The following is a 17809-nucleotide window of genomic DNA, read 5'->3' as shown; positions in this document are numbered from 1 at the left end:
CCCCAATATGTCACATTTGCCATCTATCAAAGGGTCTCATTTTTTTTACATTTTTATTACAATTTTGTTAAATTATAACCTAATAATTTATCAATAACTTTCAAACTGGTTGCTGAGGACACTTACCCTGCATTATTACTGACTGCAGTTAATCCTTTTACTCCAGTCTTCAATAAGGCTCCTATGAGGTTCTCTGGAATTCCACAGAGCCCAAAACCTACAGTATTCCCAAAAGAATGAGCAAAGTGTCAGAAAGGTGGCATTTTCTTTGGGTGACAGTAACACTTACCACTTAAACTTCCTTCTTATTTAAAATGACTTTGTAACTGGGAAAGGGAAAGGAAAAACTACTAAATATGTTAGGCCTGACTGAATATAGTCCTATTTTAGTTCATGTGAAGCTGAAAGAAAAAACTCTCTATTCAGAGAACTTTGTTCTATAATGCAATACTTGTGATAACTGATGGGTCATAAGATACATCTTCTATTTCCATTACTTTTAGACTGTTATCTTATTTTGATATTTACCTCCCATGCGGCTAGTTACAAGAGGTAGCCTGGGTAGCAGACAGACTGCTTGCCCGAGTTCAAGTCATGCCTCCCAACACTTACATAAATTCCTTGAGGGCAGGCACTGTTTCCCCTTCATCTTTGTATCCTCAAGGCCTAGAGCAGGGTAAGTACTTACTAAAAACTTGTTAGGGCAACTAGGTGGTGCAATGGATAGAATGCAAGACTTGGAGTCAGGAAGACTCACCTTCCTGAGTTTAAATCCAGCCTCAGACACTTCCTAGCTGTGTGACCCTGTGCAAGTCAATTAAACCTGTTGGCCTCAGTCATCTGTAAAATGAGCTGGAGAAGGAAACAGCAAACCACTCCAATATCTCTGCCAAGAAAACCCCTAATGGGGTCACAGAGAATCAGACACCACTGAAAACAACTGAACAACAAACCACCCCCAGGTAAAGACTAAGGCACCAAGTCAGGTACTGTGAGGAACACAAAAAAGACAGGGCCTCTGCCTTCGTCTAAGAAGGCAGAAAAGATAAGTAGACAAATAGCTATGATAAAGGGCACAATGTAGACATACAATGAAAGGAGTACAAAATGCTATGAGGATTAGAAGAGAGAAATGTCATTTCTTCCTGGAATTAGTGAAAGCTCATTCATGCTTTTTCCAAAACAGAATGGTGCCTCAGTTTCTAAAAGGAAGGAGGTGGACCAAAATTATCAGAGAGGTCTCCTCAAGTTCTAAAAATTTTAGCATATAGCTTATACAATGTTTTAGCCTATTATTAAGACTACTATCAGCAACACTAAGACAAGTAAAAGTTGAGTTTTCCATCATAACAAAAAGGAATCAGAAGAAAGGACAAGTAAATAAATACACGTGTGTGTGTATATATATATGTGTATATATATATATACAAAAATTTTATTTATATAAATATATACATATGTGTGCATTTGTATATGTATATGTGTGTATATGAGTATGTATATATGGAGAGAAAGAGACAGAGAGAAGTAAAAATGGCTATACTTCCAACAAAAGATAACCAGAAAAATACAAGTTCTATTTCAGGAGTCAGCACAGTGTAATGGCTAAAAAAGCTGACTTTGAAGCCAGGAAGACCTGGGTTCAACAAGTCCCACCCATTACATATGATCCTGGACAAGACCCTTCACCTCTCAGTGACTGAGCAGCTCTCCAAGATGACAGGTTACAGAGAAGGGGCTGCCCCAAACTGGGAGCTTCCTCATTCAGGAATTCCCCATAGCAAAGGAATCACAGTTAAGAAAGGTCACTACCCCACTTTGGGGTTGTTCTTTGATTGTGAACTTGGTTGAACCTAAATGATGATAACGCCACACAATTCCACCACCAACGCTGCTGTGTCCCTCTACCTGAAAAACAAGATGGGTCCACACCTACAAGCTGAAAAGGAGTGCAATTACTCACCACCGACTAGGATTGTGGATCCATCTGGGATGTCTTTGACCGCTTCCACTGGATCATTATAAAATCGAGTGTGATGGCAAGTGCTGGTGGAAAAGTAGCAACCACAACCCTAGAAAGAGAAAACAAGACCAAAAGGAGTCATGGGAGTCTGGAGGCAACTTTACTTTATACAAGATAATTAGGCAAGTAAAGTGATTTTTCATTTTTCATAGACACTATTTACCTATATGAACATGCAAGGGATTTGTAGTTTTAATAGTATAGTGTACAAACTTCCTACTCCAACACAGAACACAATGCTGCTATTTACCTAGAATACACTCAGTGAGGATGTATTATATTTGGGGAGTCAGCACAGCAAGTGGATGTGTAGTACCTGGTACACAGCAGGCACTTCAGAAATGATTATTTGGCTGGAGTGCTGAGCTTGGAGTCGGACAGGAAGATCATTGTTCAAATCCTGTTTTTTACTCTTCTAGCTCAGTGATCACAGCCAAGTCACTTACCCTATCTGTGTTTCAGATAAGTTAATGTTACAGAAGTCGGTATGCATTATTACATATATTATCATATTCAAAGAGGAAAGTTGGTCACACCTTTTGTCCATGTTTCTGAAATAAAGTATTTTGATGATGATGACATGATGATGACAATATCCACAATAATAATAATAGCTAACATTTACATAGCATCTACTATGTACCAGGCACTGTGTTAAAAGCTTTAAATATGTTATCCCATTTGACAAACACACTTCAGCCGAATATGACAGCATATACAACATACCATACCCATTTGTCCCTCACCTCTGCAAAGAAGAGAGAGAGGTACATTTCCTCAGCTTTTACTGGGGCCAAGTTTGTTCAGTTTTTTTTGTTCTTTTCATTCACATTGCTGTAGTCATAATGTATAGCGTATTAAGCACCTGCTATGCACCAAACATTGTGCTAAGAACTTTACCATATTTTCTCATTTGATCCTCACAATAACCATACAATATAGCTGTTATTACCATCCTCACTTTACAGAAGAGGAAACTGAGGCAAACAGAGGTTAAGTGACTTGCCCAGCATCATACAGCTGGGACCATATTTGAATTCAGGTCTTCCTGTCTGCAGGCCCAGTGCCACCCTAGCTATTCATGATCAAGATTCACTTTACTAAATCCCATACACATAGAGCTTCTATAAACCCTATTCACAAAGCAGCAATGATTTGCATTTTTATATAAAGATAATAATGCTGCATACCTATTAAGAGAATAAATTTTAGAAAATATTTTTCTCAGGAGTGACAATAGATTTGTGCATTTTACCTCCACCCCGACACATGTTGGAAAGCCAGAGGTGCCAAGAAGCTATCTCAACTGAAATTAAGGTAAAGTGAGGCACAAAGTTCTGAGCACATTCAATTTATTGGTACGGCTAGCAATAACCAGTGAAAGGGGGTCTCTCGACTCCCCAGTCATTCAAAAGACCATGAGGTAGGGCTTACAAGCCTTCATATAGTTTTAGGAAGTACAAGACACCAAAGGACAGGAAGCATAAAACAATGTGATTAGTTACAAAGTCTGAAGTACCATAGATGGTGGAAAAAATATTACGATTGGATGGAAGTCAGGAAAGCAGAGCTAACAACAAGCCCTGCTTCTAGCTTGCTGCTTTGGAAAGCTCATTAATGGTGTCCACCTGCATGGGTGACTGTCTAGACTCCAGACTTTCTTGAAGGACAGCAAGTGTTGCAGAGATAACAGATTTCCAGCTACCCACCTTCAACTTTCAAAGCTTGTTACAAAGATAACAGATCTTCCTTAATTGTACATGGGCAGGAGGATGTATAGAGACAATATACTTCTTCAAATTAAGGTGATTTATGGAACAACTTAGCTCAAAGAGGAAAGCTGAACTTCTGAACTTAACTCAGAGACAAAGAAACATGGGAAGTGATACAGAATAGAATCAAATACAAAATGAAATCAAAATCAATTTGATTTTCTGAGTTCCCCCCTTTGATCTGGATCAAAGCCATCAACAAGAAGGAAAACATTTATATTTAGTAAAAATTTTTATAATGGTACTTTTGTGATAGCAAAGAATTAGAAAGAAAGTAGAAGTTCATCAAATAGGGAATGGCTCAACAAATTGTGGGACATGAATGAAATGGAATATGACTGTGCTGTAAAAAATATGAATGTGTTGGATACAGAGATGCATTATAGAGAAGGAAAGATCTGCGTGAACTGATGCACAAAGTAAAAGTAACGAGTCAAGAAAACAATATGCACAATGACTACAACAACGTAAGCGGAGAAAACCAACACACACACAAGTGAATGTAGACAAATTATAAAGATTAAACATGACTCTTGACACTTACTATCTGTGTGACCCTGGGCAAGTCACTTAACCCCAATTGCCTTGCCCAAAAAAAAAAAGATTAAACATGACTCAAATGAAGAGATATGAAAGGATATCATCAATGCATTGCTTCAAGGAGGTGGAAAGCCCACAGGTGTTGTACATTGCACACGGTTTTGGACTTTTTCAATATATGGATGGGGTATACTGCTATCTTCCTCTTCTTTTCTTTTTCCTTTTTTAGTGTTTAAGAAATATTATTTGTTATATAGGATGGCTCTGGGAATGAGAAGACAATGGGATGCTGAGAAAAACTGATGATATAAAAAACAAAAGACATCAATGAAAATGACTTGGAAAAAAAAAGAAAGCAAGAACTGTAATCTGTCTTAAACCCTATTAACAAAGTAAAGTTAACTAGTCTTTACAAAAGACAAACCATACATCCTTGACCTTATAAGCATCATGCTCTAACCAACTGAGTGCATCACCCTCAGGGACATGTTGAGAATAGCAAACAAAACCACTTTTACACAGCAAGAGGAATGATCCGAAAAAAGGGAACATAAGAGAGTCTCTACATTCTATCAGAAAGCTTTTCCTCCACTACCAGACTGCACTGCTATGTGCTATGTAGACAAAGAGGAAAAGTTTACAGACTCGGAATCACTGAATATTAGAGATGGAAGTGACCTGGGAGGTCTCTCAGACCTCTTCTTTTACAAATAAGAAAACTCAGAAGTTAAATTATTTGCCTTGACCCAAAATCATGTAGCTCATCTGTATGTGGCATGCATGTAGGCAAGGGCCTATGGTGCCACCAAAGGACAATCAGATGCCCCCGCTGGATACATGCACACAGCTGTTAGGGGGTCACCAGGGCAAAGAGACAAGAGGAAATCACACTCCATTCTAAAGGATTCATCATGGTCTTACATAAGTTGCAGACAGGGTGAAGTGATGAACCAAAAAATGGAACAGAATCAGAAGACCTGGCTTTGAATCCCAGGCTTTGCCTCTTAATGGAGTATGGGACCTTGGGCAAGTCATTTAATGTCTCAGGGACTGAGTTCCCTTATCCATAAAAAAAGGGGGCTCAGAGACTTCTAAGGTCACTTCCATTTCTAATATTCAGTGATTCTGAGTCTATAAATGTTTCTTCTTCCCTTGTGTTTTCATTATAAAATGTGGGAGAAAAGGAATGGTAGTAGTAACACCTTCTGACACCCTCTATTAGGATGGAAAAATTAGGGACCAAAAGACAAGTGTGAAGTTGTACAAGTCCTACAAGGTTTGAACTCCTACCCTGAAATTACTGGTAAACATTCCATTCAAGAAATCTCATTTGGCATTCTGATATACAACTGTACATATACACTCCCTCTTGCAATTTAGGATCCTGGATTGGAAGCTCAGAGGAACTTTAGAGGTCACCAAGTCCAATTGCCTCATTTAAACAGTATTTTGCTCTGGTGAGCTGTTTCCCTCCCCCTTATGTTTAATTGTTTGTTCCAAGGGATGGCTTGCTGGATGCGGAGCTGGGGGACAGACATATTCAGAAATAGAAAATAAAAACAAAAATATCAATAAAAATCTGAATAAATGGATTGATATCTATGGCATTAAAAAGATTAAATAGCCTTTATTCCATAGTAAAAATTAGTTAACTGTAAATAGTAGTATATGTGCCAGATATGGAGTTGGTCTTTTTTTTTTTAACATTCAGTGGAGAGGTGGGATAAATACTTGTAAAAAGAAATAAACTTTAGAGGAGGAAGGAAGATTGGCACAGTCATGAACCCTATTCTTAATTCTCCCGGTTCTTCGTTAAGGATCAGAGATCTTGACCTAGAAGGGAACTCTGAAGCCATTTATTCGATGCTCTCCTTTTACAAATGAGGCATGAGAGGGTTTCCTCCATGAAGGGGTTCGACTAGAAGGATGATTGGCAAGATCCCTTTCAGCTACAAATTCTATGCGCCAATGAAGAATCAGTGAAGGATGCTTAATTTAAAAATTAAACATGTTGCATAAATTGGGCATCTAATATGTACTGGGAACTATGTGTTTAAAGAGAAAGGGATAGATATAAATATATAGATTATATATACATATATATATATAAATAGATGTAAAAGGTATTTTCCTGACCTCAAAGAGCAGAAAACCTAGTTGGAACATAAACTGTCTACTATCATTTCATCCATAATTACACAATATTTAAGTATTATGTTACTAGCATAAGCCAGCAATCAATTATCAATTAAGCACTTTTTAAGCATCTAATGTGTGCTACTCACTAGGGCTAGAAGTAGGAGGGATTCTATGAGAGGATAAGAGAGGGCATTCCAGTCACTGAGGATGGCCAATTTAAACAGAGTGTTTGGAGTGCCATTTTACTAACTAAAAAAAAAAAAAAATTCTACATAGTAGAATTACGGAATTTTTAGTTATAAGGGACTTTTATTTTCTAGCTACCTCAAGGGTTATTAAAGAAAGCTTCATAGGCTTTAAGGGGCTAAATAAAGATGTCCCTCCCTCTACTTCCCTAACCCTAGGACTGTGGTATCAAATTCATATAAAATATCTAAGCACCTCCTTTTGGTTAAAGGGCCACTGAGCTTTCAAGTGATCTGACCAAAGTCACACAGCTAATTATTGACAGAGCCAAAACTAGATAGAACCCAGGTCTCACAGATCCCAAGCCAGTGGTCTTTTCATTATGCATTTGGAAATTAATGCAAAATACCTCAAATGTACAGCAAAAATGAGGCTCTATAAAAGAACTGTTTCAGCTATCAAGCAACATTCACCATATGTAATAATATAAATTCTGTGATGGTGAAATGTCAAGATAATCATAATTTTTACCTCACATTGAACTCTTTACTAAAATTAAAAAAAAAAGTCATCAGGTGACATGAACCTTGGTGGTTACCAGTTGCCTTTACCTGCTCCATTGTCTGCTCTAAGTTTTATGCCTAATTATACACTCCCTTGGGGAAGCTGTCTTTAGAAAAAGGATATTGGCACTGTCATTACTACCGTTGTTAAAAGAGGTCCACTAACTTCACAGGTCAAAATCAAAACAACAAATATCTATCGCCGCCTATTATGTGCACGACACCTGTTGGGCAGAAAAAATAATTGGTGATCTCTTCCCACTTCCCTTTTAAGGAAGACGAAATCTCATTTACTGTGCCAGCCCCAGCTTGGTCATTTAAGGTCAAGTGAACCTTGAGACACAACGAACTTTAGCTGATCTTGGATTTCTGATTAGAGAAGAGAGAGAGAGAGAGAGAGAGAGAAGGAGGAAGAGGGGAGACAGGGAGTAGAGGAGAAGAGAAGGAAGAAGAGAGGGAGAAAAGAGAGAAGGGAAACAGAGGGGAGGGCAAAAGGGGAATGGAGCAAGGGGCGAGAGAGGAAGAAAGAGGAGAAGAGAGGTGGGGGAAAGGGGGGAGAGGGGTAAGGGAGGAAAAAGGAAAAAGAAGAGGAAAAGAAAGGGAAAGAGAGGGGAAAGATTCGGGACGGGACTCGGAGAAGAGCAGCAGATGCTAAGAACTGGCCGGTAAGGAAGCTTGGAAATGAGGCTGGGTCTTCCTACTGCCTCCAAGAGCCTAAGTAAAACAGGAAGATAATCCCATAAAGCGTTGAACAGAACGGATTTGAGCCCAACCATTCCTTCCCCACTCCCACCCCCAAGAAACCCACTCACACAGGAATAACAAGGTCCCACTGGCGCCCTTCCTGTATACCTAGATGAGCATTGGAGAGATGGGAAGAGAAGAAAGAGCAAAAGGAACCCCAATTTTCTGCTCCTGGAGGGCCCCCCCCGCAAAAAAAAAAAAGTCTCACAAAGTGAAAGCCACCCTGCCCAGGCTGTTGGACGCCGGGCTCCAGCGTCGCCCAGACGGCCACGTTAGCGGCAAGGTCCGGCAGCACCGCTCCGAAAGGAGATGGAGGAACTCCGGAGCGTCTCCTCCCGCAGCTCCCCCTCTTTTCCCCTCCCCGGCGTGCCCTAGGCGCACTCCCCACAAGCAACACAGCCCCCGCCCCTCCACAAGCATCAGCTTCTTTTTCCTCAAGGTAGGGGAGCAAGAGCGCGCCACCCGCCTCCCGCTGTGGGAATGCTTCCTGGGTTAACCTGCCCGGGCACCCTGATGCAGCACCCACCCCGGCCCGGAACCTTCCCCGTGCCCTCGGCCCATCTGTCTCCTCAAACCAAACACGCACACAACACACACACACACACACACACACACACACACACTCTCACACGCTGTGGGCTGCTCCCTCTCTTCGGCTGGCACCCTCCTCTCCAGGTGCGCCCCAGTTGCCAGGCGCTCCCATCCAGCGCGGGCCACTGGGGCGCACAGGAGCAGGCGGCAAGCCAGGTGAGTGGGATCCTGGCAAAGCCCTCCGCCAATCGCGGGGGCCAGGCATACTGCGCCCCCAGCTACACTCACCCCAAAGCCACCCTCCCAGCCGTCTCTTCCTTTCCCATCCTATCTGCCAGGTCCGGGAGCTCCCTCCAAGCAGCTCCACCCAGGGGTGCGGGGCCAGAACAGAGAAGGGGTGGAGGGAGCAAAAACAACATGTGCTAAAAGGTTGGCAGGGCACCGACGCTACAAATGGGGCCGGGGTCCTGCCGCCACCCTAAGTTCCACCTCCGGGATGGAAAAGTGGAGAGGAGAGGGCAGCTGGGACACAACTCCGGGGACTCCCCGCCTCGGGCCCTCTTAGACCTCTTTACCTTGGCTAGGGAGGGTCCCCTCCGGGTGCCCTTGGCTCCAAGGAAGGAGATGCTGAGTCTGAGCCTGGAGGAGAGGAGTTTGTAAGCCGCCATCTTCAGGACGGTTACAAGCCCGGAAGGATGAAAGGGAGCCCGTGCAAGGGTACCCGAATGTAAGTGGTCCTTCTAAAGTGGAGCTGGCACCGATTCTGCAGCTCCCGAGAAACGCTCCGCCTCCGCTATCACCGCGGGAGGGGCACCGCGGGGAGGAGTGTCTGCAGGCTGCAAGCTCTACCCCGGGAGTGACGCTGGGACCTCCTCTTTAACCCTCTGGCGCCCTTGCTGAGCCCGAAGGGGTGAGGCGGGGCGAGGAGTCCACCCGGAATGGAACTGAGGGTGGGAGGCCTTCTGAGCTGCTCTGCACTTGAGAGTGGAAGAGAACTGAAATGACTCTCCGGGGTTCCGGGGGGAGTAGGGTTGCGAGGTACCCTGGCTCCTTGCTTAGCCGGGTCCCGTCTTCTTGCAAGTGTTAAGTACTAAAAGCGTCAGAGTCCCCGCCAAAGAATTAACTTAGATAAATGCTTGCCAGGGAATTCGGTAGCAAACATCCACCACGAATGTTGGAAAGTTGCTCCTGCAGATCTTGTTTTCCTGCTGAGATTCCAGCCCTCCCTCGTTCAGATCCCCGCACGCCAGTGTAAGAGCATAAGGATGGGGGCTGCAGGGTCTTCATCCTCCCAACCTGCAGGGGGCTGGATTTAAACTATTAATGAAACTGTTTCTTGTGATAAAATATACTTTTTTTTTCTAAAATTAAAAAAAATTTAACTTGTCCCTCCGTCTACTTCCCTAACCCTAGGACTGTGGTATCAAATTCATATAAAAAGGTGGGCGGCACACCAAACCTCACCAAGGATCCAGCGGGTAGTCTCTGGACTCAGAAAATCACTTATTGATAACAATCTTGTATTGTATTTCTGTTTAGTTAGTTAAACGTTTCCCAACTAGGTTTTAATATGTTAAGGCCTGTGCACTCAATCACCAAGCAGTGTGTTTGACACCTCTGGCCTAACAATAGGTCAAAACTGACCGAGACTGAACTCCTTTAAAACTAGAACACAGGTTCAGCAAACCTGGACTTGAACCGAAGCTGGACTTTCCAGTTGTTTTCGGTGGTAATTTTAGGGAAGGAAAAAAAAGTACTGCTTCATACTATCCGTTCTCACGATGGGATCACAGATTTAGATCTGGACCTCAGAGGTCACTATCTCCAATCCCCATCAATTAACAGCTAAGGAAAACAAAGACCCAAAGAAGAGGTTAAATGATTTGCCCAAGATCACAAAATTGGGATTTGAATCCAGATCCTCTGATGCTAAGTTTATTACTCTTTCCTCCTCCCCAAGATCTCTCCCAAATACCCTGAACTTTTGATTATCAGTACTCATTTTCTGGCACCTTCCCAAAGCTTTCAGGGAATTATGGGAAACAAAATGTGACCCATCCAGGTCCACCATCATTAAAGCATCTGCTTTTTCAGAGTGTCTCAATATTATTGTTGTTGTGTGACCTTATTTGGATTTAAGTGAGGAAGGGTTGTGGAAAGCCACCAGCCTCACTTTCTCCTCTAGAATTATCTAGGTCCAGTGGCCAGATGCAGATCAGGAAGAGTGGAGATGGGCCTGGAGGCTGTAGGAGACCTTGGCCTTTTTAAGGCATACTCTGCTTTATTTTTTTCTTATCTAGCCTTCACATGGTTAAGTATGAAATGAAGAACAGGAAGAGGAAGAAAAGGAGATGGAGAGGGGGAAGGAAAAGGTTAAGTAGAGGAAGATAGGTAGATAGGATACTATAATAGGTTTTGGAGGTTTTTTAATTGCTTGTATTTATTTGGTTAAATATTTCCCAATTACATGTTAAAATTTGTAATAATATTTTATTTCCCAAATTACACATAAAAAACATTTTAACATTCGTTTTTAAAAATTTTGAGTTCCATATTCTCTTCCTCCCTCCCACTTCTCTCCCCTCCTTGAGAAAACAAGTTATTTGATATCAGTTATATATATGAAGTCATGCAAAGCATATTTCCATATTAGCCATGTAGCAGGCAAAAACACAAACAAAATAAAACAATAAAAATAGAGTTTAAAAAGTATGCTTTTTTATGGGAAAATCTCTTAACTTGAGACTAAGTTTCCTCATCAGTAATTTAGTGATAATATCTGAGGGGAAGAGAAAGGGAATAAACATTTATATAGTGTTGACTATGTGTCAGGCACTGTACTTTTTCAAATATTACCTCATTTCATCCTTAGAACCACTCTGCAAGGTAGTTGTTATTATACCCATTTTACAGTTGAGGAAAGTGAGGCAGCCACAGGTTAAGAGACTTACTCATAATCACAAAGTTAATAAATGTGTGAGGTTGAATTTGAACTCAGGACTTTCTGATTTTAGGCCCAGTACTCTAGTCACCTGAGATATCTACTCACAGAATTGTCATTAGGTTCTAAGAAGATAGTGCACATAAAGCCCTTTGCAAACTTTAAGAATGCTAAACAGATGTCAAGTATTAATAGGTTTTTGTCTCTAAAAAAGCTAAAATTCTTAGAAAAGGACTAAAGAGGGCATCTAATTCTAGCCTCTGATATTACAAGTAAGGAAACTGAGGCCCAGAGAGGTCCGGTGACTTGCCCAAGACAAAACAGATGAGTGGCAGAGCCAACATTCAAACCCAGGTCTGACTCCAAATCCCACACTTTTTCAACTATTCTTGGTTAAAATGGTTACATTTTCCACTTTCAGCTACTCTAGTGACTGTGGTTCATACATGTGAGTGTATTGGCAGCTGAGGCATTTTGCCTTGATAAATTATCTGATAATATTTACTTTTCAAGGCAGCTTGGTAAAGTAGAAAGAGTAATGGCTCTGGATCTGGGGGGCCTGGGTTCGAATCCTGCCTCTGACACTACTACCTATGTTCTCTGCTCTCTGTGCCTCAGGCTTCTTGTTTGTAAAATGGGTGAGAGGGGGATTAGCTGACTTCTGACATCCTTTCAAGCTCTAAATTTATGATCCTAGGATCTTAACAGTACTTCTTTTACTGCATTGTACTTGTATGTCTGAAAAAAAGAATATGTCACATATTTTGGTATGACTTTGGTCAGTCAAGCATTTGATGAGAACAATCTCCTTCAATCAATCAATAGTCAGCCAATAAACATTTATTAAGCACCTACTAAGAAGCAGCTAGGTGGCAAAGTGGATAGAGCATTGGGCCTGTAATCAGGAAGACTCATCCTTGAGAGTTCAAATCATGTGTCACATATTTACTAGCTATGTGACCCTGGGCAAATCATTTAACCCTATTTGCCTCAGTCCCTCATCTGTAAAAGGAGCTGGAGAAAGAAATGGCAAACCATTCCGTGTCTTTGCCAAGAAAACCCCAAATGGGGTCACAAAGAGAGAGAGGCAAAGAAGCTGTAAATACACAAAAATGACATAGTATCACTCATGTAGAGCTTACATTCTAATGATCTATGTATCAGGATCTCCTCAAACTTCTCTACCTAGGCCAGTTCCCCCAATTTTAAGCTCTCAATTTCTCAAATTTGCCCAAGTAAATGAATGGGAACAGAAAAGTCATGAGCAATCCATGGGTAAGGGCAGTGTCAGTCATATTTCCAGAACCTTTTATTTGTTACTCAGGCAGCCAGGACTAACAGTGGTTACAGGACTGCGCATAGAGTCAAGAAGACTTGAGTTCAAATCCGGCCTCAGACATTTATTAGTTGTGTGACATTTAACTTCTAGTTGCCTCAGTTTCTTCAAGTGTAAAATGAGGATAATAACAGCACCTATCTTGAAGAGTTGTAAGGACCAAATGAGATAATATTTGTAACAAAAGTTTTTAGTACAGTGCCTGGCACATAGTAGGCATGCATAAATATATGTATATATTTATATAAATGCTTATTAGGGTATATAAATGCTTATTCCCTTTCCTTTCTCTACTCAGTCTAATATCCATATATGAGGAAAAATTTTCTAATAAATAGAACTATTCAACATAAAACAGGCTATCTGTGGAGGGAACAGATTCCACTCTCCACTGACCCCTACCATAAACAAAATCTGGAAGATCACTTGTTTGGTATGTTGTAGGGTATTTGTACTGGGCTGTGGCTTGAACTGGGACAACTAACTAGGTGGTGCAGTGGATAGAGTACAAGGCTTGGAGTCAGGAAGACTCATCTTTCTGAATTCAAATTTAGTATTAGACATTTAGTATCTGTGTGACCCTGGGTAAGTCACTTAACCATATTTGCCTCCGTTTCCTCATCTGTAAGATGAACTGGAGAAGGAAATGGTAACCACTCCAGTATCTGTGCCAAGAAAACCCCAAATGGGGCCACAAAGAATTGGACATGACAGAAAACCACAGAACTGAACTGTGGCTTGGACTAAATGGTCTCTTCCAATTCTGTGATAAAGAGGCAGAGCTCTAGACCTGGAGACTGGAAGAACTGAGTTCAAATATGTGGCCTGAGATACTTTCTAGCTGTATGACCCTAAGAAGTCACTTAACTTCTGCCTATTTCCATTTCCTCATCTGCAAAATAAGGATAACAATAGCACCTATCTCCCATGGTTGCTGTGACGAAAAATAAATATTAACTTTGTTAATTTTTTAATTTGTAAATTTGTAAAGTGCCTTTGTAAACCTTAAAGTGTTATATAAATGCTAGTTATTGTTGTTATTGTTATTATACAAATTTCTCTGGGAAAGCTACTTCCAAGGGAGTTGCATTTCTCACTTCATTTTCTTTGGAAGACTTAATATCAGCTAGTTTCCCACTTCATTAATTGCAACAGGTCTGAGAGCAAACCTTTGAATACCTGTTTGTAAAACACAACCAGATAACACATGGCATTTTTAACAAAGTGAAAAGTTATGGGGGGTTTTTGGTTTTTTTGGCTTTTTGCTTAGGCAGTTGGGGTTAAGTGACTTGCCCAGGGTCACACAGCTAGTAAGTGTCAAGTGTTTGATCTGACATCAGATTTGAACTCAGGTCCTCTTGACTTCAGGGCCAGTGCTCTATCCACTGCACCACCTAGCTGTCCCCGAAAAGTTTTTTTTTTTTAATTTTTATTTCTTAACTTTTTTTGGTGAGGCAAATGGGGTTATATGACTTGCCCAGGGTCACACAGCTAGTAAACGTCAAGTGTCTGGTCTGAGACCAGATTTAAACTCAGATCCTCTTGAGCCAGTGCTCTATCCACTGTGCCATCTAGCGGCCCTTCAAAGTGAAAAGTTTCAAAATGTCACGTGGGTCAGAAACAAAGAATAAAAGCATGCCTCACTTTACACAATAGATTTGTTCCTGAAAAGTCATATGGAGAACAATTTTATGAGTCTAATGAGGATATTTCAAGGATATTAGAACAATTTCTCCAGTGAATCATTTTGCAAACCCCAAAATTATTTTGTAACAAAAATAATTATCTCATAAATGTATCTGTTTTGCAAGTTCACATTTTTATATAGTACTTATTACATAAAAGACAATCAATAAATATTATTGTTAGACATAGTGATTTAGACTCCAGAGAGTCAGTGATGAAGCGTGCCACCCACCCTCTAACCAAGGAGTAGTGGATTCAAGGTGCAGAACGAGATAAGCATTTTTGTACATGACAGTATGTATGTATGTTTTTAATTGACTTCATATATGTTAACAGGACTGTGGTTTTTGGTTTTGTTTTGTTTTGTTTTTTTCCGTTGAGGTGAAGGGTTAGGAAAGAGAGAGGAACTAGTAAGAAGCATTAGGTAGTGCAATAAATAGAGTACAAAACTTGGAGTCAGAAGGTTTTATTTAACTGCCTCAGACACTTATTAGCTGTGTGACCCTAGGCAAGTCACTTAACCTCTGATTCAGCTTCCATATATGTGAAATAAGGATATTAATAACACCGACTCCACAGGGATGTTGTGAAGAGCAAATGAAATAATATGGGGGCAGCTAGGTGGTGAAGTGGATAGAGCACCGTCCCTGAAGTCAGCAGGACCTGAGGTCAAATCCGGCCTCAGACCAAACACTTGACATGTACTAGCTGTGTGACCTTGGGCAAGTCACTTAACCTCGATTACCTCACCAAAAAAAAGAATTAAAAAAAAAGAAATAATATATATAAAAGTATTGCAAACCTTAGTAAATGTAAATGCTAGCCATTATTAGTGATAGTGTTGATGAAAAAAGAGGAACAAAAGAGAGACATTTAAGCATTTAATAAACATAACAGAGAAGAAAAGGAAGTTCAAAAGGAAACAGACAATCAGAACAGCTTTGAAAGTATGTTGAATTTATTATGCATATATAACATATTTTTTAAAGCAAGCTCTACATAATATAGTTTTGCAGCTCCCATATTATCTTTTTTTCTACTTTGTATGGGAAAATGTTCTCTTTTTGTGTTTGTAAAGTTCAGAAGAAAAAAATGTGAAAAAAAAGTGTTTCAGCAGAGATCACTACACAGAATACTGAAAGAAGGCTTAGCTTTCAGGACAGAAATAGGGCATTATGATAAGTTGACAAATAAGTACAAAAGGAAAGGAATAGAAGGAATAAATACAGAATAATCTTCTAGTCACTTAATCTCTTGGCCTCAGTTTCCTCATTTGTAAAATGAGGAGGATGTATTGGATGATCTCTGAGGATCCTTCCAACTCTGTCTATAATCCAATAAGACAGAGAAACACAGGATAACCTAGAAGACTTTATGTGGCATACCTGAGATATTATATGATGTTATCAATACCTAGAAAGTAAATATTTAAAGATCAGCTCAGGAGAAAGATTGTACAGTTGAACTACAAAGGAGAAAAAAATAAATTGTATACTCCTTAAGGGCAGAGATTATGTTCACATCCCCTTGTCTAGAATAATGCCCCACAGTTAGTAGGCACTTAATTATACCAAGTCACAGAATCTGGCAGTGATGTGTGGCTTTTTCAACTGAAAAACCAACATATTAAATTATAACTATCAAGCAAATTTCAGAGTGTACTAGGATCAGAGTAACCCATTGGGTAGACTAGCCCAGTACAAATGATCCATTCTTACCCTCTTCCATACAGTTCCCAGCTATGCTGGGAACCCCTAAGTCTGGTCCAAGACCCATTGTTTTTCATCTAAGGCTTTTCATGACTGCTATTTATGATTAGGATTAGGGTCCAGGAAAAATAATGGGTGGGAGAGAGTGGGTGGGTAGGTAGGTAAAGTAAAAGGAAATGATGGATATGTTAACAGGTACAAAAATTAGTCTAAGCATTTAGCACCAATCAGAATAAAGCACCAGTCTCCACACTAGTGCTTTCTTAGTGACAATTTTCTTAACAGGCACCTTTTTTATTTAGTATTTTCAAAAAATAGCAACTTCCTCATTGCCCATTCTGTTTTTAATTAAGCATTCACCATGCAGGACAGTGAAATAATGCCCTGAAACTATCCACTGCTACTAAAAAATCATTAACATTGTAGTGGCAGCTAAGTGGTGTAGTGAATACAGCACTGGCCCTGGAGGCAGGAGGATCTCAGTTCAAATTTCCCTTCGAATACTTACTCTGGGCAAGTGACTTCTCTGTTTGCCTTCGCATCTGTAAAAATGAGCTGGAGAAGGAAATAGCAAACCATTCCAGGACCTTTGTCAAGAAAACCCCAAATAGGGTCACAAACTGTAAGACAGGACTGAAAAACAACTGAACAACAACATTGTAGTAGGGAGGGAAGGGAATAAGCATTTATACAGCACCTACTGTGAGGGTAGGTGCTATTATCATTCTCATTTTACAGTTGAGGAAACTGAGGCTGAGAGGGGTTAAATGACTTGTCCAGGGTCACAGAACTAGGTTAGATTTGAACTCAGATCTTCTTGTCTCCAGGCCTAGCAGTCTACCCTCAAAAAGAATAGCATGTTGCCAGGAGAGGAAGTAAAGTAGAGAATGGGAAAAAATGTCTACCGTACTCCAGGAAATTTTTTACCCTTAGACGTGGGATGAAATTAGGTTCTTCCAAAAAAAAAACAAAAACTGGAATGCTGTTAAACTGGCTCTATTACATCTCAAACAGCCTTGTACTATCTTTTCTTCTCTCATCTCAACTCGGATTGTTTCATGTCCAATTCTTATTCTTCCTTTTGAATCACTAAACTACGCCCCACCACATATTTGTATGGTTTATATGGATGTCCACAAAACTGTTAAAGCTTAAAACTGTACTGAGACCCTTAGGACACTGTGAAGTGTTGTCATCTCCTCTTGGTCTTATATTATGTAACCTGCCCCTCACAGGTCATTTGCATAGAACTATCTTCTTTGGTGGAGACTGAGTACTCAGTGCTCCCGGCCCTGTCTACACCAATGAGAGGAGAGATCCTGGTCCTCTGGCTCCCAGGTCTCACCAAACTCCCTCGGGAAGGTAGGCTCGGGACATCCAGTAATCAATCTCCACCAGTGAGGACGCTCTTAGGCAAAGATGTTGAGCGTCCGGTTGTGGTTATTATTGTAATTGTTATTATTCTTATTAGCTATTCTTCCTTCTCCAACAAATCACTGTGGAATAGTCCATCCAGCTTTCTTCACTACCTCCTCAGGCTTACTTCTTAGCATAGGCAGACAGACTTGTATTTCAATCACAACTTTTCCAACCCTAGTTCTTTTTACTTTGTTTTTTGTTTTTTTAAATAGTTCCTCTG

At 40.5% G+C, this 17809-nt stretch overlaps 1 protein-coding gene across 2 annotated transcripts in view; it reads right to left on the bottom strand.

Annotated features, from left to right (window-relative positions):
• OXCT1 (3-oxoacid CoA-transferase 1) overlaps positions 1-9310 on the bottom strand; it is a 169397-nt gene extending 160087 nt beyond the window's left edge. Inside the window, exons 1-3 of one of the 2 annotated variants that reach the window (XM_027863610.1) lie at positions 9074-9310; positions 1964-2072; positions 127-217 (exon numbers count right to left, since the gene is read on the bottom strand). In XM_027863610.1, coding sequence (XP_027719411.1) covers positions 127-217; positions 1964-2072; positions 9074-9166 — 293 coding nt within the window. In that variant the 5' untranslated portion in view covers positions 9167-9310. The remainder of the gene's footprint in view (positions 1-126; positions 218-1963; positions 2073-9073) is intronic. The other variant, XM_027863609.1, reaches the window with a different exon arrangement.
• Between the last annotated feature and the right edge of the window lie 8499 nt (positions 9311-17809).

This window comes from Vombatus ursinus, unplaced genomic scaffold (genome assembly GCF_900497805.2).
Source record: "Vombatus ursinus unplaced genomic scaffold, bare-nosed wombat genome assembly UNPS02014772.1, whole genome shotgun sequence".
NCBI lineage: Eukaryota > Metazoa > Chordata > Mammalia > Diprotodontia > Vombatidae > Vombatus > Vombatus ursinus.
Note: the sequence above shows the minus strand (reverse complement) of the source record. Positions and strands in the feature narration are given on the sequence as shown.